The following is a 24,568-nucleotide window of genomic DNA, read 5'->3' on the forward strand; positions in this document are numbered from 1 at the left end:
TTTTCCCTCCTGTAAAATGGGCAGCAGCAACAAGCTCCTCTATGCCTCACATTGTAGGAAGAAGTAGATGTTATAAAGTCAGAAAAGCACATGCCACGTGGCAGGCAGCGAATGTGTCTTACGCTCAGGAGCAGGGTGCCTCGGGTTCAAATCCCGGCTCTCCCACTTTCTCGCTGAGCATCCCATCCGAGCCTGTTTCTTCTGCTGTGACACGGCAATAACGATGGAACCAACGTCGGAGAGCGCTGCCGGAATGGAAGGAGGGAGTGATAGCAGCGCCTCCTTCACGGGCCGCCTCAGGGAGTTACTCCACATGAAGCGCGGGGAAGGGTGTCCAGCACATGGAAAACACCCTGTGGGCCACCCAGCCTGGGGGCCTTGTCCCAAGCCGGGCTAGTCTTCCCGTGTATTGCCCGGGCTGTGACCTCTTGCCTAAGGTCTTGCAACTTCCCTGTGTTTCCTGCCTGACTCGCTCTGATGGCCCCGGTTGGCACAGCCAGACGAGGCTGGCGGGACGCAGGTGTTCACGGCCCCAGGCAGGGATGGGTCTACGGCCAGGAGGGCCCGGACCTGTGATCCCACCCCTGGGCCACATGAGCGCTCCGCCTCTCCTGGGAAGCTAACAGAGCCAGCCTGCCTCTGATTCTGGAACCAGCACCCACGGGGTCAGTGGCGGGTCTGGGGCAGAGGAGGGGCCGAGAGCACAGGCCTCGGACCTGAGCGGGGAGGGGCTAAGCCACTGAGCCACAAACCACAGGTGCTGCTGACTCATGGCCTCAGCTGGGCAACATAAAGGAACCGGTCCAGGGGCTTCCTGCTGCCGCAGGGACGAGCTGGCTGAACGATGGCCCAGGGGACAGTGGTCCATGTGTCCCCAGAGCAGCCCACCTATGCTGTATGTGTGCTGGGCACCGAGACGCAGCTGGATGTCTACGGGTGAGCGGGGACGCCCTGGGGGCAGGAGCAGGTTTGGGGTCACTGGGCGAGCAGGCTCTGCCGGCACAGGACCCGTGGCTGGGTCAGGCTGCAGGCTCCAGCCTCTGTAGCCGCTGCGGGGCACAGGCTGGAGAGAGGAGACCTGAGCAGCCCTGGGTGGTGCCGCTCGGGGCAGTGGGTTCTTTGCCATGTACAAGAGGGAGTTCCCTGGCGCCTCACCACAAATCAAGTATTGCCACTGAGCCCATGGGAGCTCAGAGAGGGTCTGTGACTTGCCTAAGATCACACAGCAAGCGCACCCTGAAAGCAAGGCTAGACCCTGGACTCCATGACCCACACATAGCTGGTTCCTGGCACAGTTAGTCACGCCCCACCCCGCAGCCAAGCCTCCCTGAGTGGGTGTGTAACAGCGCGGGTGTGAGGAGACAGGCTCTGCCGTGGGCAAGGCTGAGACGGGAGCCTGGCCCTGCTGTTGGCTGGCTGGGCCGCCGTGGGCAGCGGAACCTTGGTTCTCTTCCTAAAACACAGCCAGGTTGGCACCCCCTCCTCGTCCAGCTTGACCTCCCCCCACCTCACCCCCAGCACATGCACGCCTGCTCGCCTTTGCTCAGCTGTGCCTTCTGTCGCCGGGCTTGGAGCCCCAGGAGTGACAGACACGGAGGCGGGGACGGACCACACGGGCGCGGGCGCCTGTTCCAGAGCCGCGGTTACAACTCTGCTAGTGCGTTTCGTTCTCTGTTTGGAAAGTGCTCTCGCTGGACCAGGAACGGCACTGACTGCATTCGAACACGACCCCGCTGGCCTGCGGTGAACACGGAAGCCCGTCAAGGGCTCTCGGTGGCGCTGCAGCTGGGGCCAGGGCTGGGGTCGTCATGCCCATTTCAGAGACGAGCGGTCTGAGCCTTTAAGAAGAGAAAGCATCCTAAAGGTCATGACCCAAGGTCATGCAAATTAAAGATGGCAAAGCCAGGAGATCGGCACCCAGGACTGTCTGAGCCTAACCTCGCCTGCCTCCCCAGCACACACTGCCTGTGGGTGCCGCTGCGGGGCCGGCCTCGCTGGGCACGGCTGCCTGCTTGGTGGAGTTCATGAAGCTTCCATGGGGCGTGGGAAAGGCCCAGAGTTGGTGGGGGGGCATCCGGGAGGTGCCAACCACGGAAGATGGTGGGTGTTCCGAAGCTGCCAGCTGTGGGCTCCTCCTCTTCCTCCCAGGGTCCCCTGCTCAATAGGAGACCACTCAGGGTGACAGTGAGGAGCATGAACAAGCGTGTGCGTGTGTCCGAGCCTCAGTTTACACCTCTGGAAAATGGGAAAATCAACAGCCACCCTGCTGGGTCGTGGTGAGGTTAAATTATGAGAAGCAGGCCAGCTGTCCTGAGGAGTGGTCCCGCTTTCCTGGGAGGGCTGCACGCGCCCCTTCCCGTGAGGGTGTTGCAGACTCACGGGTGGCCATGGGTTAGGGGGTGCTGGGTGCAGGAGTGGGAGAAATGGTGTCACTCACGTGGGGCACGGGTTCTCCCTGCTCCTCCACAGAGGTTACTGGAAGTTACGAGAAGAGCCAGCTCTGGCCCTGGCCGTGCGGCTCAGTTGGCTGGGGCGTCGTCTTGCACACCAAAAGGCTGCGGGTTCAATCCCTGGTGGGGGTGCATACGGGAGGCAACCATTCGGTGTCTTTCTCACACTGATGTTTCTCTCTCTCTCTCTCTCTCTCTCTCTCTCCCCTCTGCTCACTCTTAAATCAATAAACATATCCTTGAGTGAGGTTTAAAAAAAAACATAATTTTGTCAGGTGTGCCATTCTAAGATTATAGTTATTTTTTTAATATGCTTTGAAAATATTATCCAATTGTCTGCTGGATTTTATTGTTGCTATTCGAAAGTTTGCTTTTAGTTTTTTTATTAAGATTTTTTTAAAGATTTTATTTATTTATTTTTAGAGAGGGAAGGGAGGGAGAAAGAGAGAGAGAGAGAAACATTAATGTGTGGTTGCTGGGGGCCATGGCCTGCAACCCAGGCATGTGCCCTGACTGGGAATCGAATCTATGATGCTTTGGTTCCCAGCCCGAGCTCAATCCACTGAGCTACGCCAGCCAGGGCATGCTTTTAGTTTTGATTGTTATTTCTTCATAGGTAATCTGACTTTCCTTTCTGGACACCTTTAAGTTCTTTGTCTTTTGTGTTCTTCAGTTTAGCTACGTGTGTGTGTGTACATGTGAGCGAGCATGTACACAAAGAGAAGAGAGTCCTTGGAGATTCTTCTTACTTCTCATGACCCCAGCAGTGTGTTTAAATGTATATGTGTATACACCCTGTCCGGTGGGGCTCAGTGGTTTGGGCACTGACCTGCAAACCGGTTCGATTCCCGGTCGGGGCGCATGCCTGGGTTGCGGGCTCCGTCTGCAGTCAGGGCGCGTGTGAGAGGCAGCCAGCTGATGTTTCTCCCCTCGCTTCCTCCCTCCTTTTCCCCGTCTCTAAAATCAGTAAGCACGTCCTCTGGTGAGGAGAAAAAACGGATATGCATATTTTTCCTTTTCACTGACTGTGTTGGGTGACAGTGGCTAACACCATCGTACAGGTTTCCGGCGCACAGGCCCACAACACACCGCCTGTGCGCTGTAGTGTGTGTTCACCGCCCCAGGTCACGTCTCCTTCCCTCCCATTCGTCCCTCCTGGACCCTCCTCCGCCTCCCTCCGCCCGCCCCCTACTTCCACCACACTGATGTCCGTGTCTGTTAGTTTTTCTCTTCTGCCCCACCCCTCCCCCACCGCCCCCACCCCCGTCGCTGCCTGCCTGCACCGCCTCTGTGGAGCAGACCCAGCAGTTCTGTGAGAGAGGGCCTGCAGCCTACTGGGCCGCCGCTCCAGCAGCAGCAGCAGCAGGGGTCTGTGCGGTTTCCGCACAGGCACGGCCCTGAGTGTGCGTGTGAGTGTGCACACGCATGTGGGGGGGGCAGTAAGCCTCCAGGGGTGCACACTGCTCTGTGCACACAGCGTGTGTCTGTCTTTGGCGTGCACACCCCTCCACCAGTTCCCTAGGCCCAGTGCAAGCCCTCCAGGTCAGGGACTATTTTCCAGTTTCTGGCAGCCTCCCGACAGCCTCCCGTGGTCAGGGTCGAACTGGCTGCTGTCTGGTGGTGACACTTCAGGGGAAGAAGAAGAGTTCTGGGGGAGCAGTAGCGGGCCGGGCCCTGCCTCACCGTGCCTCCCTGTGCTCCCCGCCTCTGTCTTCCAGCTCCGCCCCCGAGGGCTGCACAAGCTTCGGCATCCGCGCCTCCCCAGGAGTGGTCGTGGACGTCACCCCCAGCCCTCCAGCCAAGAGGAATCCCACAGGTTCCTCCAAGTGGCCGCTGGCCCCCGGGCTGGAGGTGAGCCTGGGGGTGAAGGCCGCCAGCAGCAGCACAGGTGACCAGAAGGTGAGTGTGGCAGCCGTGGGGTGGGGGTGGCTCTGAGGGTCTCAGCAATTCACCGACCCAGGGCCCCACCCTGGCAGCGCCTGCGTCTCCCTGAGGAAGCGCGTGATGGCTCATCCCAGCCGCAGCGTCCCCACAGACAGTATAGGGACACCAGGGGGCTGTTGAGTCCAGGGTTTTGACGATGACAAAATTCATCTACTCAACAAACGTTTGATGATCAGCTACCACATGCCGAGCACTGCCCGGCACTGGAAACACAGAAGTAAACAAGACGTGTGAGGGTGCAGCCTCTATGGGGCTCAGAACCCACCAGTGAGGGCATCGGCCACTCTGCAGCTGAGGGACTGCAGATGCCGGTGCTGCGGAGCCACAGCCAGCAGCCCCTCGAACTCGGGTCCGTGCCACGAACCTGGTTCCCTGTGGCCGCTGTCACAAACCACCACAGCTGTCGGCGTAGCGCGGCAGAGCTGCACTCTCCGGCAGTCCCGGAGGCCGGAAGTCTGACATGCAGGTGCCGGCAGGGCTGCGCTCCCTCCACAGGATCGGGAAGAAGCAGGGTTTTGCCTCTTCTCGCGTCTGGTGGCTGTCGGCAGTCCTAGACGAGGGGCCTCATCGCTCCGATCTTGACCTTCCTGGTCACGCTGCTTCCTGCTCCGTCCGTCAAGTCTCCCTGGGCCTCACCTCGGGTCATTGCGTCCAAGGGCCGCCTTCATGATCCAGGAGGATCTCATCTCAAGACGCTTACCTGCATCTGCAAAGCCTTTTTACCAAATAAGGTCACACTTGTAGGTTCCCGAGATTAGGAGGCTGGCATATCTTTTGGGGCACCACCCTTTACCACTGCACCCTCATTGGCTGGAGATGCCCACAGGAACCTCTGGGGTTTCCATGGAGAGCTGGGCCAGTGACCCCTTGTTCCCAGCAGGACGGGCCGAGCAGGCCGCTCCCTGGGGCAGAGAGTTGTCGCCTGCTGTAGGAGCATAGAGACTGGGTATCAAAGCAAGTTGGGGAAGCTGCAATCAGGGAGAACTTCCTGGGGGAAGTGGCAAGTCGAAGGATGGTGTATGAATGACCCACCCAAGAAAAGAGAGCTCTACGGAGGGGGTGTGGCCTGGCGGCTCACTCTGGGTGAGGAGAGGGTGAGGTCCGTGTTGTGGAAACCGGAGAAGATCTGTATGGCAAGACAGGAGGGTGGAGAGGAAGGTGGGTGGGAGAGAAAGGCTGTGTTACAGGGCTTGGCGTCAGGGACCTCATTTTGTGAAGGCAGCAGGAAGCCAGTGAACACATTTCACCCAGGGAGTAGCACGGCTGCACTTGTGCGTTAGAATGACCCCGCGGGCTGCGGTGCAGGGAGCAGACTGCGTCCAGGCTCTGGACTAGACGCTTGGTCCAGGCACAAGGTGATGGTGGCTATGACATTTCTCTGGATCCCCACTATCTACAGAGCAGACCTGACATCTCAGTATGTCCCCTCAAGAGCCCCTGGTATTCCGTTGGCAGCTCCTTGGATTTGCTTTGGGGAACTTCCCTCTGCTATTTTGCTAGAAGTGTCAATCCTGATGCTCTGCCCTCCTCTGGCCGGGCTGGGCCAATCAGATACATCCTTTCTAGATTTTTTTTGTTGTTGAACTTTGGGCAATGGGGGTTAGCGTTTCTTACTCAGGACAGCACCTGCCCTGAAGGGACCACCACCCACCCAAATATCCTGCTCCCCGGATCCTCAGAGAGCTCAGGCTCCAGCCTTTCCAAGGTCTGCTTGCCTCTTCTGCTTGGCTGGGGCCAGTAGCCATGGTTTATCACCAGCGCTGTCCCCCGATGCCTCTTCCACCACCACCTCTCCTCTTAGGAGACGTGCTTCAGTGTGTGGCTTCCTGTCTCCCCTAGGCAGTGTAAGCCCCCCATCTCCGGGCTCCCATAGAACCCTCAACCATGCATTGCAGCCATTTAAGTGTTGTTGTTTTTTTAATTTTTAAAAATTTTTTAATTTTTAAAAAATTTTAAAAAGATTTTATTTATTTATTTTTAGAGAGGGAAGGAAGGGAGGGAGAAAGAGAGAGAGAGAGAGAAACATCAATGTGCGGTTGCTGGAGGTCGTGGCCTGCAACCTAGGCATGTGCCCTGACTGGGAATCGAACCTGCGATACTTTGGTTCGCAGCCCGAGCTCAATCCACTGAGCTATGCCAGCCAGGGCCCATTTGAGTGTTTTGCTACCCCTCTGTCCCCACAGTTGGGGTGCTCCCTAGCAGCTGAGACTTCTTGCCATTCCCTTGTCTCCTCAGCATCTGGTCTTGATCTGGCACATAGGAGGGGGGCCAGTTCGTGTTTGTTGAATGACTAAGAGAAGTCATTCGAGGTTTGTCCTACAGGTTCAGATTTCATACTACGGACCCAAGGCCGACCCAGTCCAAGCCCTGCTCTACGTCACCGGGGTGGGTAAGTGGCCAGGGTCCTGGAGCCCCGCCCCTCGTCCCCCCCACACACAGCCTTCCTCCAGGACAAACCCCGCTCTGGCGCTTACTCAGACCGAGCGGAAGAGAAGGACAATTTCTGGCCGGGCACACCTGGTGGCTCACAGCCCCAGTCGGTGCTGGGGAGAGAGGATGGTTGCAGGGAGCTTCGATTGCATCTTCATATTTTGTTTCTCGACTTAGGAAGTGGTACATGGATTTTTCAGTGCATGAGCCTCTATGTCTTTTTGACTGACTGCTCATGAGGAAAAAGTAGACGATGACACTGCCTTATGCGGTACTGCAGGCCAGTGTCCCCAGGTCCCCTTGTTCGTACCCCAGAGTCACCGGTTGTGCCCTGTCAGTGGTCAGCCTGGACTCCTATCGTCAATGTAATAGTCTTAAATAGGTATACTTTTTCACTTGACCTCATCCCGAACAATAATATAATGACATTATGATTATTATTTAAATGTGCATTAAATATATGAACTGCCTGTGAAAGCTTTGGCTTTCATTTCATTAACAAATTTCATTTATTAATACCCATTCATGTCATCCATGCACATTTTAACAATAATGATGATAATAATAAAGCAGTAACTCTCTACCAGGCACTGTGCTAGGAGTTTACTTGTAAACCTTACAACAATCCAATGAAATTGGTGCAATTATCCCATTTTATAGATGAGAAAACTGAGGCACCAGAGGCAAGCAGACTTGCCCAAGGTACCTAAGCCGGTTCGTGAAGGAGCAGGGAAGTCTCAGCCACTAAGCACAACGCTGCCCTGGCCCCTAGCTAACCTGTGGCTGTGGATGTGGTTGAAAGGACGGCTGGGCCGGCCTCACACTGCGAGTCCCAAGGGCCCTAAGTCACGGCTCTCTGCCCTGGGATGACGTTTCTGAGGAGGGAGGCAGAATTTGGAAGCAAACATGCTTCCTCGGCATTGCCGCTCGGACAGAGGGGGCACGTTGGGGGACATGATTTGTGTCCAGGGCAGTCACGACACACATCATAAAGCTCCAGATGGGGCTGAAGTAACCACAGTGGCCCCCACCCCAAGGTCACTGGGGGCTGGAGCCGGGGCCAGAGGCCTCTGACAGCCCGGAGAGGCGTTCCTGCAGGGGATTCACCCCACACATCTCATTGGGCTGTAGCTGGGAATTCTTCCTGAAGTCCCCGGAGGTGGCCGGACCTGCAGCGTCGGCTGGCACCACAGCCGTGGCGTGGCCCCCCTCCAAGGGCAGTACGCGTGGTCAGAAGCCCCAGCTCTACTGTCTGAATTGCAGTCCAACTTCTTCTTGGGGGGAGGGGAGGACATCAGGGTGTCTCCTCTGAAGGGGAGAAAGGGGGGGCCTGGGTGTAGACAGTGTCTCGGGGAAAAGATTATCCTTTCGGACCAGGCTGAGTGCCCCAACCCTGCACCCTTACCAATACTCTCCTCTTACTTGGTGGGATTTCAGAAATCTCCCTGAGCGCGGACATCAGCCGCACTGGCAAAATGAAGCCGACCAAAGCCAAGAAAAACCAGGTATGCTCAACCTTGCCGACACCCAGAATGTCCCCTGTACCTCTGCCAGGTTAAATGCTGGGCTATCCTCTAGCACCCCCTGGTGGTGATGGCATGAATGGTGGTCTGTTTTACACACCCCGTGTTAACTGGAAGAAGGAAGTTCAAACCACCATTACCATTTTCGTTCATATTTTTCCCACCTCTTATAAAACTAGATTTTCACTGGTTGTGAGTTCAGAGAACGTGTTGCTCTACACACTGGAAACTACAATCACCCAGCTGGTGCACAACAGAGAGGAAATTTGCAGGCGGGTCTCCGCTCTAGCACAAAAGTCCCCTACCCCGGGCTCTAAGGACTAGGGGGAGAGATTCCCACGGTGCTGCCCCTGGGGTGTGAATAATAGAGAGAGGAAGAAAGGGCAGGGGGTAGGGGAGGAAAGGGACCAGGTGAGGGCAAGGGATGCAGGCTACAGAGAGAGAGGAGGTGGTGTCTGTGGGTGAGGAGTAGGCTGAACCTCGGTCCCTGGATAAACCTCCACGGTCCATCAATAAACGTCAGGGCCACCCTGAAGCTTCAGAGCCGCCTGCATAACCTTATGCTGAGTGCCCCTTAGGGAGCTATGACCTGTCACAGGAGGAAGATGTCTGTCCAAAGTGGGGGAGGAGTTCCAACTCTGGGAGTGGAGTGTGTCTTCCCTAAGTCCCACCCCAGATGCAGTCACTGCCCCGGGGGCGGGGGGGCAACACTCACCCACCAGCAGGGGGCGTCATCACTGTTAGGAGGAGCTGCTTCATTTGCTGTCGTCGTCAGACAGACAACATCTGGCTGCTAAGAATAGTGCCTGTACTTTGGTGAGTGAGTAATGAAGAGTTCCCATAGGAGTAACTGTTTAGATTAGGATCTCGGTACAAGTATTTAGCGCAGTTTGGTTTGCCAATCCAACACATTTTCAAAGCTGCTGAAAGTCTATTTCGCGGTCACGGGCTCCTTGTGTTACGTGGATGAATCGGAGGTTTGGTGGATTTGCTCATGACTTGAAGGGAAGGCAAAAGTCCACTCCTGGGGACCAAAGAATTTCAAGGTCTACAAACGGTTTGAGGCTGCTGGGACACTGGGGACAGGTGGCTATGCTCCCCCAGGGGGTCAGAGGGACACACACAGGTTCTTACGGGCACCCCGTCTCTGCTGGGCGTCCACAGAGGACCTGGACCTGGGGCCCCCGCGGGCAAGGCGCCATCCTGCTGGTGAACTGTGACAAAGACAATCCGAAATCTCCCTCCATGGACTGCATGGATGGCCAGGTGCACGACAAGGAAGGTAAAGACCCCTCCCCTCCCTGGAACCACAGGAACAGAGCTTCACCTGTTTATACAGCCCTTTGTGCTGAGCCTGGTACCGGGCCTCAGAAATCGGGGCTGTAGGGAGTGTGTCCTTGTTAGCGTGTCCTTGTTAGAGTGTCCATCGTCTAGGAGAAGGAGCAGACAAGGGTCCTGGGAGGGCAGGTGGCCTGCCCGAGGACACAGGCGGCCAGAGAAGACTTAGGACCCACCCCGAGTGAGCTGCAGCGCCTCCCCCAGGCCCCAGTTCCCACGCCCCAGACTGCGGCCCAACCCGAACTTCTGCTCTGGGGTCAAACCCGCGGCCCAAAGCCATTCAAAACGAAAGTCCGACCGCTTCCCCGAGGCCCTGGTGTATGCCCAGCATGGCTTTGACCGCTTCAGAATTAGGACCGTATTGTCCGGACCATAAGATGCACCTAGGTTTCAGAGGAGGAAAGTAGGAAAAAGAAATTGTTGAAGCCAACGATGTGCTAAAATATTCAAGAACATAAATAACCTAATATTTCACCAATGTAAATGTCAACAGAACTCAACAGCAGCACTGACAACCATCATTTCTCCCAAACTGGGGGGGTGGGGGGGTTGTGTCTTACAGTCCGAAAATACGTTGATTCATTTGCCCCTGTGACACGAGGCTAAGAAGCGTGCACTGTCTTCCTCCCCTTCACAGGAAGGGAAACCGAGGCATGGGGAAGTTAAACAGTTCCCTCACGTGCATCCCAGGTCCCAGGTTTGGACCTGGGCACCCTGGCACCAGGCCCGGTTCAGGGGCATGTGGGCGGTGGCGCGGGCGGGACCCCTGCTGGCACGGCTCTGCAGTGCGGCCAGGGTGGGCGGCACACTGCCACCTGCCTGGGGAGGGGCCCTTAGGGGTGGGGTCGCCAGCTGGGGCCGCGGCGGTGGCCCTCCTGGAAAGCACAGAGACAGATGCGTGCAGCCAGCCTGGCCCGGTGCCTGGCACACAGCAGCAACTGCATGGCTGGTGGCCTTTGTGGGCACTCCCAGGCTGTGATAAGGACTCCGTGCGATGACCTCGCTCCCCCCTCTGCGTAGGCCCTGCTCTTAGCCCTGTTGACTGATGACGAAACAGAGCTGAAATAATTCCCCTAAGCCCGCCCAGATCCAGGGTTCGAGCCCTGCTGACCCCAGCACCCTTAGCCCTGTGACTATCATTGAGCCTGTGACCATTGTCCATCCCATGACCATTGTCCAGCCCGTGGCTACTGCCCAGCTTGGCTCCACCCACACCTTTGTCAGCCGTTACTCTAGCTGGTCCACAAACTTCACTTCCCACTCGGGTCCAGGGGAGAAACCTTTCCACTTATTCGTTCCACAAATAGCATCCAGCACCTGCCATGGGCTAGGCATTCTGGGTGTTTCTAGTTTTCTAGGTTCTGGGCGCTGGGGCCAGAGCAGTGAACGAGATAAACAAGGTCCCATGCTTATGTCCTAAGCTCGTTCTAGTGGGAGAAAACCGCACACCTGATTGGCTTTAACTCCAGAATGAGAAACACCATTTAAGTACTGGAAAGAGCATAAAGAAAATAAAACCAGGAGACACGGTGAAGAGCAGTCTGGTGCTGGGGGGCGCAGGGGCGCAGGGGCCTGCGTCTCAGGCCACACCTTCTCGCCCCAGACCTGCAGGACATGTCCCTGGTGACCCTGACCACAAAGACCCCCAAGGACTTCTTCGCCAACCATCAGCTGGTGCTCCACGTGGCCAAGTCCGAGATGAACAAAGTCCGAGTGTTTCAAGCCAGTTGTGAGTTGTCCTTGACCGTGATTTCGATGTTCCCTCTCTGCCCCCACCGTAGGCACAGCCCCAGCGCACCCAGTTTGGGGAACAATTCCTGAGCACCTACTATGTGCCAGGTTCTAGGAACTGAGGGCAGGGCAGTGAGCAAGACGGCAGTGTCTCTTGGTCCTCCTCCTGAAAAGGACAGTGACGGAACGCAGACAGACTCACACGAGGGTGCCTGGAACTGGCGAGATTCCTCTGAGAAGGAAGTGACTTCCCTCCCGAGATCAGTTGTCATCTGTACCCGTGTGTGTGTGTGTGTGTGTGTGCGCGCGCGCGCCTGTCTCTCTCCAACACACACACACACACACACACACACACACACACACACACACACACACACACGGCTCTTCTTTAAGGAGATTTTTGGATCCACGCTGACTGTGTGTGTTAGGTCATCCTTGGTCCCCCGCATCCCGCCGACCAAAGCCGTCAGTGACTTCCCAGCCGCTCACGAGCGCCTGCTGCAACGTCAGCGCCAGGCTTGGTTCTAGGTGTGAGGCCGAGCGCAAAGACCACGACAAAGCCCCTGGCCGGGAGCCCCCTGTGTCTCAGAGGGCTGGGAGAGAGGACGTGTAAAATAATTAAGTAGAATGCTTAGCGCATCAGGTGGTCTTGAATGTTATGTGGAAGAATGGGGCAGGGAAGGGGATGTGGGTGAGGGGTGGAGTCAGGGAGTGGGGGGACAGGGTGGTCAGGGCCGGTGTCCCCCATAAGGTGTCACTTGAGCAGAAGGGGGAGTGTGGGGACAGCCATGGGGACACCCTGGGGAAGGACATTCCAGGCAGCGGGCGCTGCAAGTACAAAGGTCCTGAGGCAGGACAGTGCCCGTAGGCTGGAGGGACGCAGGGGCCCGGTGTGTCTGGAGCGCAGTGTGCGTGGTTTACGGGGTAGGCGGGGGTGCGGAGGAAAGGGCAGAGGGGCAGGGCCGGATCAGGAAGACACAGAATGACTTTGGCCTCTCGGCTGAGGGAGGGGGGAGAAGCTACCTGAGAGTTTTGTGCGGAGACACGGCTTGATCTGACTTACATTCTGAATGTTGGTTTGGTGACACTCCAACTCCTTCCCTCCGCCGAGGGTTGCCTCTTCCAGGAAGCCTTCCCTGGCCCTCTGGGCTTCCCTCCGTCACAGTACTTACCACCACCTGGGGTTTTGACTGTCTTTGGCCCTGCCTACTCACCCAGGAGACTGCACTGCCTGAGGACCAGGATGGCGACTGTCTTCTTGGTCTTCCCAGGTGTCAGCTGAGTGCAGGCGCTCAGGAATGAATGAATGCATGCATGAATGAATGAACAATGTGTATTAGACTTCCCATCAAGTTGCAAGTGGCTCAGGCACTGCCCTCACTCCATTCCTGGACCCCCAGCCTGGGTTGGAGGGGGGCGGTATGTCCCAGGTGCGGCTTCGGTCCCTTCCTCCTAAGGGGAGGCTCCAGCCAGGTTTAGCTGTGAGGGGCCCTCAGGGGTGACATGCGGGGGCCCTGAGAAGGCGTCACAGGCCCAGGGGAAGACGGGGTCTTCGGAGGTCAGGACGCACACCCGAGCCTCCCCCGCTCTCTCCTAGGGGGCAAACAGCCCTCGGGGTACCAGGCGATCCTGGGGCCCCAGCAGCCCTCCCACGCCCTGCAGCTCCCGGGCGGGCAGCACAGCACGGACTTCTACGTGGAGGGCCTCGCGTTCCCGGACGCCAACTTCCCGGGCCTCGTTTCCCTCACCCTCTCCCTGCTGGACACGTCCAACCCGGTAGGCGGAGATGGTGGCGGGGGTGGGCGCCTGGGCTTCCTGGCAGTGGCCCAGTGGGAAGGGGTGCAGAGCCCAGCAGGGGGAGGGCTGGTAGGAGTTGGGTCCTGGCTTCTGTGACAGCCCCTCCCCTGCCCCTCCCCCTGCAGGATCTCCCCGAAGCCCTGGTGTTCCAAGATAGTGTGGCCTTCCGCGTGGCCCCCTGGATCATGACGCCCAACACTCAGCCCCCGAAGGAGGTGTACGTGTGCAGGTGAGGGGCCCTGGAGTGTGGGGACAGGGCGCAGACACACCAGGGGGAGCCCTGGCCCAGGAGCCTGGAGCCTGGGGTTCTGGCTGCAGGCCCGCCACGCCCTTGCTGTGTGGATGGGAAAAACGGCATTCCCTACGGCTGCTCATGGAGGGCTTGTGGCTTGTTGGGAGCCACTCACAGGCAGGGCTCATCCCTGTGGCTGTTTCTGTCCTGTCCTGTCCTGTCCTGTCCTGTCCTGAGGGCTGCTTTTATCCCCTGGGGGCCTGGAGAGTTGGCTGGACCTGCACGACGGAACCCTCAGAGCGTGGCTCTTGGACCTTCTGCACCGGAAGCTCCCGGGACTCATTTAAAACGCACGTTTGTCCTGGCTGGTGTGGCTCAGTGGGTGGGGCATCGGTCCACAAAGCAAAGGGTCACCGGTTCGTTTCCCAGTCAGGGCACATGCCTGGGTTGCAGGCCGGTCCCTGTTGGGATGCATGTGAGGAGCAACCGACCAATGTTTCCCTCACACATCAGTGTTTCTCTCCCTCTCTTTCTCCCTCCCTTCCCTTCTGTCTAACAATAAATAAATAAAATCTTTAAAAATAAAATAAAAATACAATGCCCATTTCTGGCCGGCCTCTGTACTGTTGGGTCACGTACCTGGGGACGGGCCACGCGTATCGAGCTGGCTGCTCTGGGAACCTTGGCACCCAGCCTGCGGTCTGATAGTCCGTATGCTGGGCTCTCAGGGGTCCCTCCCTTCTCCTCTCCCAGTGGAGTCAGGGGAAGGAGGGGTGAGAGTGCAACATGGTAGTCAGGGCACAGCTGGAAGCCAGAGAGGCCTGGGTTCGAGTCCCAGTGATGTCCCTAGGGGGCATGACTTTGAGTGCTGGCCTCCCCACTCGGTGGGTTGTCACGAGGGTTTAATGAGATGATGTTTGCGAAGCATCTCCTGACCACCCACTGTGCGCCTCCCCACCTCCGGCCAGGCCCCAGCTCTTGCTCCTGCCCTAGGGACCCTGCAGGGCTCCAGCTGGCCCACTCAGACCGGGGCCAAGGCCACTGACTGCTGCTGCATTCAGAACACTAAGGGATTTCCTCTCTGCACTTTCTAGGGTATTTGACAATGAGGACTTCGTGAAGTCATTGACTGACCTGACCAAGAAAGCCAAGTGCAAGCTGACTGTGTGCCCCATGGAGGAGAGCATGGAGGACCAGTGGATGCAGGTTCGTGGCCCCGTGGGGTGAGCAGATCCCCTCGTAGGACCCAGGCTCCAGGGGGCCCAGCTAGTGCCTCTCGGCCACCCTTCCTCGGATGGGCAGGGAGCTAGGAGCCTGTCACGGTCCTTGCATAAGGGGACTCGGGCAAGAGATTCTACTGACATGTACTGTGGGCTGCTGTATGCCCACCGTGGTCAGCACGGTGAAAGCTACCTTCTCATTTAAAACCTCTCTGACGACCTCCGGACAGGAGTCAAAGCTTAGGGACTAGAGCTCACTGCTCCGTCCAGTGGCCCTTCCTCCAAGCTGGCCTTCTGGCCTCGGCCACTAGACAGGGCCACACCCCTGCTCCAGCACCTTCCATGGTTCCCATCTCCTCCTCCTCAGCCTGTGCCCAGGGCCCTCCCACTCTGGCTGCCCCGCCCCTGGCCCTCCAGCTCCCCCGCCAGCCAACCACCACACAGGTGACTTGGCGTCAACCATCCTGTTTCCACGCCAAGCGACCCCATCAAGCCACGAGCTCCCTGAGGGCAGACCCTGAGTCTCACTCACCTCTGCACCCCAGCGCCTGGCAGTGGGCCGAGCCGCTGGGCAGGTGGTGGGCTGACCCGAACTTCCTCGCTACGCCTTTGCCTTGTCTTAGGACTCAGCCCTCCCCAGCCTTGCACCCGGCTCCCCCACCCACACCTCTGCCCACGCTGTCCCTCCTCTCCGACGACCTCCCCATTCCCATCCCCACGTCCACAGCATGCCTGTCCACTCCCAGCTTGAAAGCCACCCCCTCATAAATGCTCCCAATCCCTCCAGCAGGAATTCTTCCCTCTTTCCTCTAAGTGTCCTCCACCCCCAAATAATGCCCCCCCTTACTTCCTTTCTTGTCATTCCTTCTACGCTCAGTCAGGCTGAACCACATGAAATGGCAGATATGCCAGTATTCTTGACCTACCAGGATGGCAATTTCATACGGTTCAGCCTAATCGTGATTTATGCCCATCATCACAACTGTCTGATGGAATACAGTGGGATCTGCACCTGATTCCTTTCTGATTCTTCCCTTAACCCATCCCCCTTTATGGGAGGGCCGCTCCTCCCTGTGCTCCAGGCCCCAGCTCAGCAATGCTCCCTTCCCTGGCCTGTCCCAGCCTCCCTGGATCTCTGACCTCAAGGACAGTGCCAAGGCTTGCTCACCACAGGTCCCCAGCACCCGGCCCGGGGCACTCACCAGGCCTGGAAGGGAGGGACACTCAAGGGTTGCACAACATGTTTGCTGATAAGCTCTGCTCCCTCAGAGGCCCCACCCTCTGGGGTCCCACATGAATTTGCCCTTGGCCACAAGGGGGAGAAAGTGTGGGTGGTTTTGAACCCTCCACCCCTGCACTGGGTGCCAAGACCCAGGCAGCATGCCCACGGGCCTCACTTCCACTCGCTCTGTCCAGGACGAGATCGAGATTGGCTACATCCAAGCCCCACACAAGACGATGCCCGTCGTCTTCGACTCTCCGAGGAACAGGGGCCTGAAGGAGTTTCCCATCAAGTGCCTGCTGGTAGGTGTGGGCGGGGTGCTGGTGGCTGAGACCCCCCTTGCCCTGGGGCCTCCTTCTTCATGGCCCGTCTCCCTGCACCCCCTCTGCCACCGAGGGTCCCAGCTTGTGCAGGTGCAATTCCTGCTCAAGCAGCAAGCGTGCAGGCGGCCTGGGCATTTTGTTGCAACCATGGTGAGATCTGGCTCTTCCTTTCCTGAAGCCCCTTCCAGCCATGAATGATCTCACCTCAAGGGAGTCCTGCTGAGGCTGTGGCTGAGCCTTGGGCATATTTGTTCCCGGGCTCTGCCCGCCTGCACAGGGGGCTGCGAGGGAGCGGTGGTGAGCAGGGCCCAGGAGTACACAGGGTCCTGAAGGCCAAGTGCAGGAAGACTGCGTGGGTGTGACCGGCCGGCTCAGTGCTGCTGGTGGGCCTTGCCTGTCCAGTCTGGCTGCGTGATCGTGAAGAGCAGTTTCAACGACACAGTGAGGCTGGAAGTCAGGGTGGCACAGGTTTTAGAGAGAAAGGAGGGACAGGACTCAGAAAGGGTGGGTTTTAAATCAGTAGAATCCCAGACCTCCTTGAGAGGATTTATCTTCCCAGAAAAAGGCACCCAAGCTCACTCACAGTGTGAAACCTGCTTTCAGGGAGTCTGTGGCCCCATGACGCCCCAAGACACAGACCGCCGATGGTCTAGAACGCTAGAGTTCATGCCGCATGCCGTAGACCGAACGCTGGCCCCTCAAACACGTCCACACCCTGGTCCCCGCACCCTGGTGCCGAAGGGGCTTTGCGGTGTGAGTAAGTTAGGGGTCTGCGGAGGGGGAGACTATCTTGGATTATCTGGGCAGACCCTATGTACTCATAACGCTCCTTGTAAGAGGGAGAAAGGAGGGTGTGTGAGGAACGGTGCGGGCGGAAACAGGTCACAGGTCGGAGATGGAGGAAGAGGCCACCAGCCTCGGGAGCTACAAGAAGCTGGGAAAGGCCAGGAAGTGGGTTTTCCCCCCAGAGCCCCCAGAAGGAACCAGCCCGGCCACACCTCAATTTAGCCCTGGGAGAAGGATTTCGGACTTCTGACCCCCCAGAACTGTGTGAGAATAAATTTCGGTGTTGTAAGGCGCTAGATTTGATGTGGCAGCCGTAGAAAACTAATACGGGGGCGAGAGACCTGCCGCCCGCCTGCCTTCTCCGGCACATCCGTGTGGGGACGTCACAGCTGTTGGTGGAAGCTCATTCCGGCCCCAGGTGAGGGTGTGGGCCGAGAGCTCGCTGTGCAGACAGCTCAAACCCCGGTCCTTCCTCACACTGGCTCCGGGGCCCGCGGAAGCCACGCGCATGCAGCCCTGGGCTTAATATGCTCTCTGCAAAATGAAAGTGGAAGTGGTATTTTGTCGGTTCATTACCATGCCCCAGTCAGTAACTAGGTTTGCAAAGCAGCTGGCAGATGGGAGGGACCCCACAGATGCTCGTGCCTCCTCTCACCCACACCCGACTCAGGGGCCCTCCAACACCCCGCAGTCACGGTGCCTGCTACGGACCAGCTGCTGACAGTGACTGAGCTCCTCCCTGCGACCAAGCCTGTCTCTAAACCCAGACCTCACGCGCTCTTCGCCCAGAGACTAAGTTCTCTAACCCTTGCCACGTGCTTCTCCCATCCCAGGGTCCGGATTTTGGCTACGTGACTCGAGGCCCCCAAAAAGGGGGCGTTAGCGACCTCGACTCCTTTGGGAACCTGGAAGTGAGCCCCCCAGTCACAGTGGGCAGGAAGAGATACCCACTGGGCCGGATTCTCATTGGGGACAGCAGTTACCCCAGGTGAGGGGGGAGGGGCCGTGGGGGTGGCCAGGAGGACCCCGGGGATGCCGTGGAAAAGCAGAGGCCAGAGCAAAAGCCTGTCCTACTCACCCCCAACCCAAGCGGGCTCAGCAAACGGTAGGGCGTGCGAGAGGAATCAAAGTGCAGGGCAAGCAACCGGGGCTCGGGATCCCAACAGATCCAAGTTCAACGTCTAGCGCTGCCACTTACACTCTTTCGGCCAGCGAGTTTTTGCTGAGCACCTGCTATGTGCCAGGCACTCTGCCAGGCGGTGGGAAGGAATGCAGCCATGACCATGACAGACAAGTCCCTGCCACTATGGTAGTGGGGAGCAATGGGGCGGGGGGAGGAACAGGAAAGTCAACACATAAGATGATTTGAAACAGTGAAGAAAAAAAATCAAGAGAGGCAGAGGCGGAGGTGGAATTGTGTTAGGGTGACGGGGGGGGGGGCTCTCCGGGGAGGAGGCTGTTGCACTGAGCCCTGATGGCAAGAAGGACATGGGTGTGAAAGGTCTGGGGTAGAGGGTTCCTGGCAGACGAAAGAGCACGTGCAAAGGCCCTGAGACAGGGATGCGCTTAGTGTATTCCTGAAGGCCAGAGTGGCTAAGCTAAAACAGACTGAGCAAGAGGAAGAGCCAAGGGCTAGATCACAAAGGACTTCGGAGGCCAGAGCAAGGAGAAACTGAAACTCAAAAAGATGAAGGACTGTCCCCAGGGCCACGCAGCTAATGGATCACCAGCTCAGGAGGAGTCAGCTCCAAACCCCATGTTCATTCCCACCCTCATCGAGGCTGTGTTAACAGGCAGTGCTTTCCAAGGCTGGACTCTGGTCCTGTTTACGTTACTGACTCTGTGCCTCAGTTTCCCCAATAAAACTGGGGTGAAAATTCCTGAATTTCTCAAATGTTAGGGGACATAATAGAGGCAGCCCAGGCTCCTGAGTCCCTTTCCTGACCCCTTTGCCAAGCCTCCAGCCCCACAGACCACCGTGCCGGGCCCTCCCATAACACTCCTTTCCTCCCATGTGGGCAGCGCCACGAGCCAGGAGATGCATCAGGCCTTGCAGGACTTCCTCGCTGCCCAGAAGGTGCAGGCCCCTGTGAAGCTCTTCTCCAACTGGCTGTTTGTGGGCCACGTGGATGAGTTCCTGAGTTTCGTGCCGGCGAACAAGAAGGTGCAGTCTGGGGAGGCTGCCTGGAGGAAGCCATATACCTCCTTCCCGGGTTCCCAAGCACAGCTCTGCACTTGGCCTGGGAGACCTGACCTCACATGGCCGGCTCTATTTCACCTCCTCCCAGGAGGGGGCAGGGAAGAGGTGGCCTGCCCGGGTCTGAGCCTATACTCCCTGCACCCTCCACAGAGCCCACCTCCGTGGGAGTCCCATGGCCGAGCTGACCTCTGATCCCAGTGTTTCTGCCTCCAGGGCTTCCGGCTGCTCCTGGCCAGCCCCAGGTCCTGCTACAAATTGTTCCAGGAGCAGCTGAAGGCAGGTCACGGCGAGGCTGTGCTGTTCAAGGGCATCTCCAGTAAGTTGGCCTTGCCTCGTTCTTCCATTCGGGCACCTTCCTCTGCCTTCACGTGGTCGCCTACTGCCAGATGGAATCACTCAGGCGTCAGGTGTCTTCTGATCACCTGCCGTGTGCCAGGCACTGTGCTGAGTGCTGGGGCTGCTGTGTGAACAGGGGAAGGGAGTCAAGGCAACAACTGTAACATGGGGGCTTTAGGGGATGTCTAGAAGGAGCTCAAGGAAGGCTTCCTGGAGGAGGCAATGACCAAGCAAGAGCATGAGAGAAGAGCAGGACTCGGCCAGGCAATTAGGATGGTGGGACGAGAGGAAGAGATACATTCCAGATAGAGAGAACAGTGAACGCAAAGGCTCAGAGGCAGGAGGAAGCAAGGTGCGTTCACGGACCTAAAAAAAAGTTCAGTCTGGCCAGAGCACAGAATGAAATGTTATTTTGTTCAGTAAAGTCCACAGACACAGACCGGGGTCGGAGGCTGACAAGTCTCCGTGGCCGAGTCCTCACCCAATATCTGTAGCGTGCTGCGCGGCACCGGGCAAGGCCCTGGCCTTTGTCCGCCCCTCGGTAAACAAGCCCCTGTGGAGCTAAGAGAGTTTAAAGGGGTAGAGCGGCACCTGTGATGAGAACCTACCCTGATAAATGTTTTGTTACTGGCATTTGCCTCCTAGATCCTCACAGCAAAGCTGTATGTTAGGGACCAGTGCAGCTCCGTTTTACAGATGGGAAAACTGAGTCCCTGTTGCTTGCTAGGAACAGGGAAGCGGACCTCTGAATTCATTTGCGTTTTTTTTTTTCTTTTTCTCCACAACAGAAAAAAAACAGCAGACACTAAAGGACATTCTGTCAAACAAGAAGTTGAGAGAGCATAACTCCTACGTGGAGGTACCAGCCCTGGGTGCCCCGGAGGGCCGCAACCCCGGGCTGGGCTGACACCTCCACCCCAGCCCCCTGCCCACGAGGCAGGGCCTTGCTCGGGCTGTGTGCTGGCTCCGTGGAGCGGCCCTGGAGTGTGGGTGAATGTGTGCGAGTGAGGAAGAGTGTGGAGGGCCCAGTCAGCACTGCAGGAACACGCACAAGGTGACATATGGAAAAGAGAGACAGTCGGGAGAGACAGGTGACCACTCCGAAGAAGAGGGACAGAGGCAGGAGAGAGGCCATGCGCTGGAGTGACAGAGTGGCTGGGAAGACGGGGACAGAGGCAGGGAAGAAGGGAAGAACAGGTGTCCATCACTCACTCCTTCCTGCCCCTGTCCCTGGTCCTGCCCCCGGCAGTCCCCACCCTGACTAGGTGGGCCCAGACCACACTCACCACACCCCCCGCCCCGCCCCCAGAGCTGCATCGACTGGAACCGGGAGGTGCTGAAGCGGGAGCTGGGGCTGACGGAGCGGGACATCGTGGACATCCCCCAGCTCTTCAAGCTCCGTGCCGACATCTCTGGGACCTTCAAGGCCGAAGCCTTCTTCCCAAACATGGTAAGGAAGTGGCCTCGGGAGGGGGCCCACCTTTGCCAGTGGCCTTGAGCGATTGAGGCCCGCTGGGCTCTGGCTGCAGGGCCTCGGTCGTCTCCTCATCCGCTGGGGATTTTCACGGCCCAGCCGGCTCACAGAGCCCCTGGGGGCATCTCAAGGGCAGAGATGATCGTCACCCCCACTTGATGGATGAGGCACAGAGAGGGGAGGTCTCTGGCACCAGGACACGCAGCTGGCAAGAGGGGGGATCTAGAGCCAGGGGTCCAGCCACAGAGCCCACCCTCTAACCACTAGCAGCACCGCCCTCTCGGGGCTCCCCTGAAATAGGAGTGGGGGATGGGGAAGTGGGGGCGGGGGAGACGGGCACCAAACAAAACGCTCTTGGGCGGAGCCAAGTGCCATGGGGCTCCACTGGGTGGTCCAGAATGGCCTCCCTGAGGAGGTGAGATTGGCACTGCTGTAGCCGGCACTCCCCTGTCTGAAGGGTGGGCTCGAGGCTGATCCCACCTTGTCCAGAACTTTCAGCTGTGACCCTCAGCACCATCCTAAGTTGTTGACTGTGTTCTTACCCTTTCTCTGCCCCGTCACTCTGTCCCTTCAAAGAGTACCAGCAACTTCGCCCGGTTCCCCTGGGGCCCCTCCGCCTCCCCCTCCTGCCAGAGCTGGGGTCGCAGTTCCGGGGGGAGCACAGTAGTCTTCAAACTGGGTTCCCCAGGTCTCGGGGGTTCCAAGGCCGGGCCTCTGATCCAGTGGTGCAGATGTTTCCTGTTTTATGCACTGACGTTCTGCACATGATTTTGTTTGGAGTAAAGGATTTCTTGGCCAAAGCAAGATAGGCAGGGGCACCCTCCTCTCATTGCCCTGACCAAAATTCCTGGGCCCCAAGCATTTGTTTCTCCTCCCGTGCAGCCCTGCCAGGTCTCCCGGCTCTGGGCGGAAAGCTGATGCCGACAGCGGGGGGCCGAGGCATCCCGAGTGCAGTCAGCAGCTGTGCCCACGGCTGACCCTGTGCCTTCACCGCATGAGGCCCCGGGCGGAAGGCTCTGCACAACAAGCCACGGCTCTCCCAGGAGCCCACAGCAGGGTGGGCGGGGGAGGGGCCAGGGGGAGGCCCGGGCAGAGACATGAAGAGTGCGGGGCCCTCCATGTGGGCTGCATCTGAGCCGTGACAGAGGTGACAGAATAAGAAGCCCCTTCGATGACTCGTGAAGAGTCCTGAGACTGAGTCTGCACCTGCTACGTGCCGACCTGGGGTCCTTATCTAATCGTCATAGAATGGAAACGTGTGGGGCTCCTTTTGCTGCTGAGGCTCAGAGGGGTGACGAGACTGGCCTAAGGCCACACAGCTGCTGGGTGGTGCCCACGTTGGTCTGGAGCCGAAACCCTGGTCTTTTGATCTCACTAGCCCACCTCCCGATAATAACAGAGGAAACAATCATTTGCATAAGTTATCACAGATGGCAAGTGCTACAAAAGAGGTCGCCACATTCATCCATTCAACAGATATGTATTAAGTGCCTATTATGTGCCAGGCACTGCGCTGGGAGCTATGGGAACATACAGGCGTTTGGGATTCACAGGCCCCTTCACGCAGCGGGTGGCAGTTGAGCCGAGCTCAACTGAGTGAGAGACTTGGCCAGAAAGCAGTGGGTGGGGAAGGAGCCCGGCCCCCAGAGTCTGACAGACTGGGGTGTAAAGTCCTAGATCAGCGAGCGGGTGGTCGGAGGTAGCCCACGTCACCTGGGTGGGCCTCTGTTTCCTCACCTGGGGAATGGGGCTGCTATTTCCGAAGGTCAGAAGAAGGAGGGGGCGCTGGGATAGCGACGCAGGCGGCACGCTGCCGCCCCGACCTGGAACCTCCCCTTCGCAGGTGAACATGCTGGTGCTGGGCAAGCACCTGGGCATCCCCAAGCCCTTCGGGCCCATCGTCCACGGCCGCTGCTGCCTGGAGGAGAAGGTGCGGGCGCTGCTGGAGCCGCTGGGCCTCCACTGCACCTTCATCGACGACTTCCACGCCTACCACCTGCGGCACGGCGAGGTGCACTGCGGGACCAACGTGCACAGGCAGCCCTTCTCCTTCAAGTGGTGGCACATGGTGCCCTGAGCCTGTCCCCCCCCAACCCACCCCTAGCGTCTTCTCCCTTGGGAAGCCCCTGGCCCCCTGCAGTGGGGCCCAGCAAGAGTGCTTGGGGACACTTCGGCTCCCCAGGGGCGGCCACCTTCCAGGCAGAGGCTTGCTTGCTTCCCCCGTGTCCCCTCTGAAGATCCCCCAAGATGGTCCCGGCATCGCAAACTCAGTTCTGCTGTGAGAAGCTGCAATAAAGTTTTATAATCCCACGTGCTCGAGGCCAGGCGATCCTTCCTTCCTTCACCCGTTTACGCATTGTCGAGTTGGACATTACAAACCCGAAGGGGCTGTCGGGGTTTCTCGAAGGCCAGTGCTCCTGCGTGTGCCTGAGAATTGGATCCCCGACCTCATTGTCCTTTGAGGAAAAGGCAACAGATAGGGGACGCAGGAGCCCAAGGGGGACATAGGGTTCGACTGCGGTGTCGGCACACCCAGAGGCTGGCGAGTCCTCCTGGTCGCCCCCTCCGCGGATCGGTTCCAGCCCGCCAGCGGGAAAGCCCCGTGAAGCGGGCTCCCGGCTGAGTCGAGGACTACCTACCTTAGGCGGCGTGGCGCGTAGTAGGAGCCGTGGGTTTCTGTGGAATGCAATCCTTAGTCCCCTCTGTCTTTTTTGCTCGTTTTCTTCCATGGCCCTGACATAGAGACTTAAGATTCCTCAATAGCCAATAACACGAAATGACTCGGGGGCTTTGAAACTGAGGCTAGGTGTTGGCTCCGTGGAGCCTGAGATACCGAGAAACACCCAGATGAGGCGCAGCTTTCCCGTGGGTCGTGGAGGACGATGAGGTGGAAAAGATGGACGTGCAGAGCCTCTGCCCACACACGGGGGAAAAAGGGACCCACGGACCTGGCTGAAGAGAGTCGGCTGCTTCCCCCCACCCCGGGACTGCCGGGGCAGAACATGTGCTGTGTTCCTTGTGGACCAGGAATGGTGGCTTGCACAGAAGAAGCTGGGTGAGGTCATCCCAAACCTTATCCATAGGGCTGCCTGGAGCAGTGACAGCCTCCTGGGGCTACAAAGGATCCGGACACGAACTGGTGGCTAAAGCAGCCCCTTGTATCAAGGCCAATGCGGGTGAGCATCCCCAGCCATCCGTGGGGCACGGGGGGCATCGGTCATGGAGCCAGGGAAGCCCCCGTGGACAAAGCACCAGGTGCAAGTTCCGCCGGCCCCACAGAGCATCCTGTGGCAGTGCCCTCCAGCAGGCACCGTGCTGCTCCCTCCCCCTCCCTAACCCCCCGGCTCCCTCCCTCCCCCAGGGGTCACAAATTGAGCGGCTAAAGTCAACAGAAGTTCATTCTCGCACAGTTCTGCAGGCCAGAAGGCCCAGATCTGTTTCACCGGGCTGAAACCGAGGCGTCAGCAGGGCCATCTCCTCCGGGGGCTCCAGGGAAGAGTCTGGTCCCTGGCCCTTCCATTCTCTGGTGGCTGGCAGCTGGCCTTGCCTGGTGGCTGCGCCA

At 58.3% G+C, this 24,568-nt stretch overlaps 1 protein-coding gene across 1 annotated transcript; it reads left to right on the forward strand.

The window, feature by feature from the left end:
- The first annotated feature begins 772 nt into the window (after positions 1–772).
- LOC123831986 (protein-arginine deiminase type-4-like) lies at positions 773–23,311 on the forward strand. The gene is made up of 16 exons (XM_045859375.1): positions 773–936; positions 4,169–4,349; positions 6,717–6,783; positions 8,262–8,329; positions 9,512–9,629; positions 11,289–11,414; positions 13,014–13,192; positions 13,339–13,442; positions 14,540–14,651; positions 16,082–16,189; positions 17,830–17,984; positions 19,019–19,160; positions 19,410–19,512; positions 20,321–20,391; positions 20,842–20,982; positions 22,850–23,311. The coding sequence occupies exons 1-16, from the start codon at positions 845–847 to the stop codon at positions 23,081–23,083; spliced, it is 2,001 nt and encodes a 666-aa protein (XP_045715331.1). The 5' UTR covers positions 773–844; the 3' UTR covers positions 23,084–23,311.
- Positions 23,312–24,568: the final 1,257 nt, after the last annotated feature.

Source organism: Phyllostomus hastatus, unplaced genomic scaffold (assembly GCF_019186645.2).
Source record: "Phyllostomus hastatus isolate PE091 unplaced genomic scaffold, TTU_PhHast_1.1 phas_scaffold_182, whole genome shotgun sequence".
NCBI lineage: Eukaryota > Metazoa > Chordata > Mammalia > Chiroptera > Phyllostomidae > Phyllostomus > Phyllostomus hastatus.

Bases quoted from the DNA above. Each gene is read 5' to 3' on its own strand.
- LOC123831986 (XM_045859375.1), top strand. From the start codon at position 845: ATGGCCCAGGGGACAGTGGTCCATGTGTCCCCAGAGCAGCCCACCTAT. The intron at 11,415-13,013 runs GTGAGTTGTCCT...GCTCTCTCCTAG, and splicing joins CCGAGTGTTTCAAGCCAGTT to GGGGCAAACAGCCCTCGGGG. The intron at 13,443-14,539 runs GTGAGGGGCCCT...TGCACTTTCTAG, and splicing joins AAGGAGGTGTACGTGTGCAG to GGTATTTGACAATGAGGACT.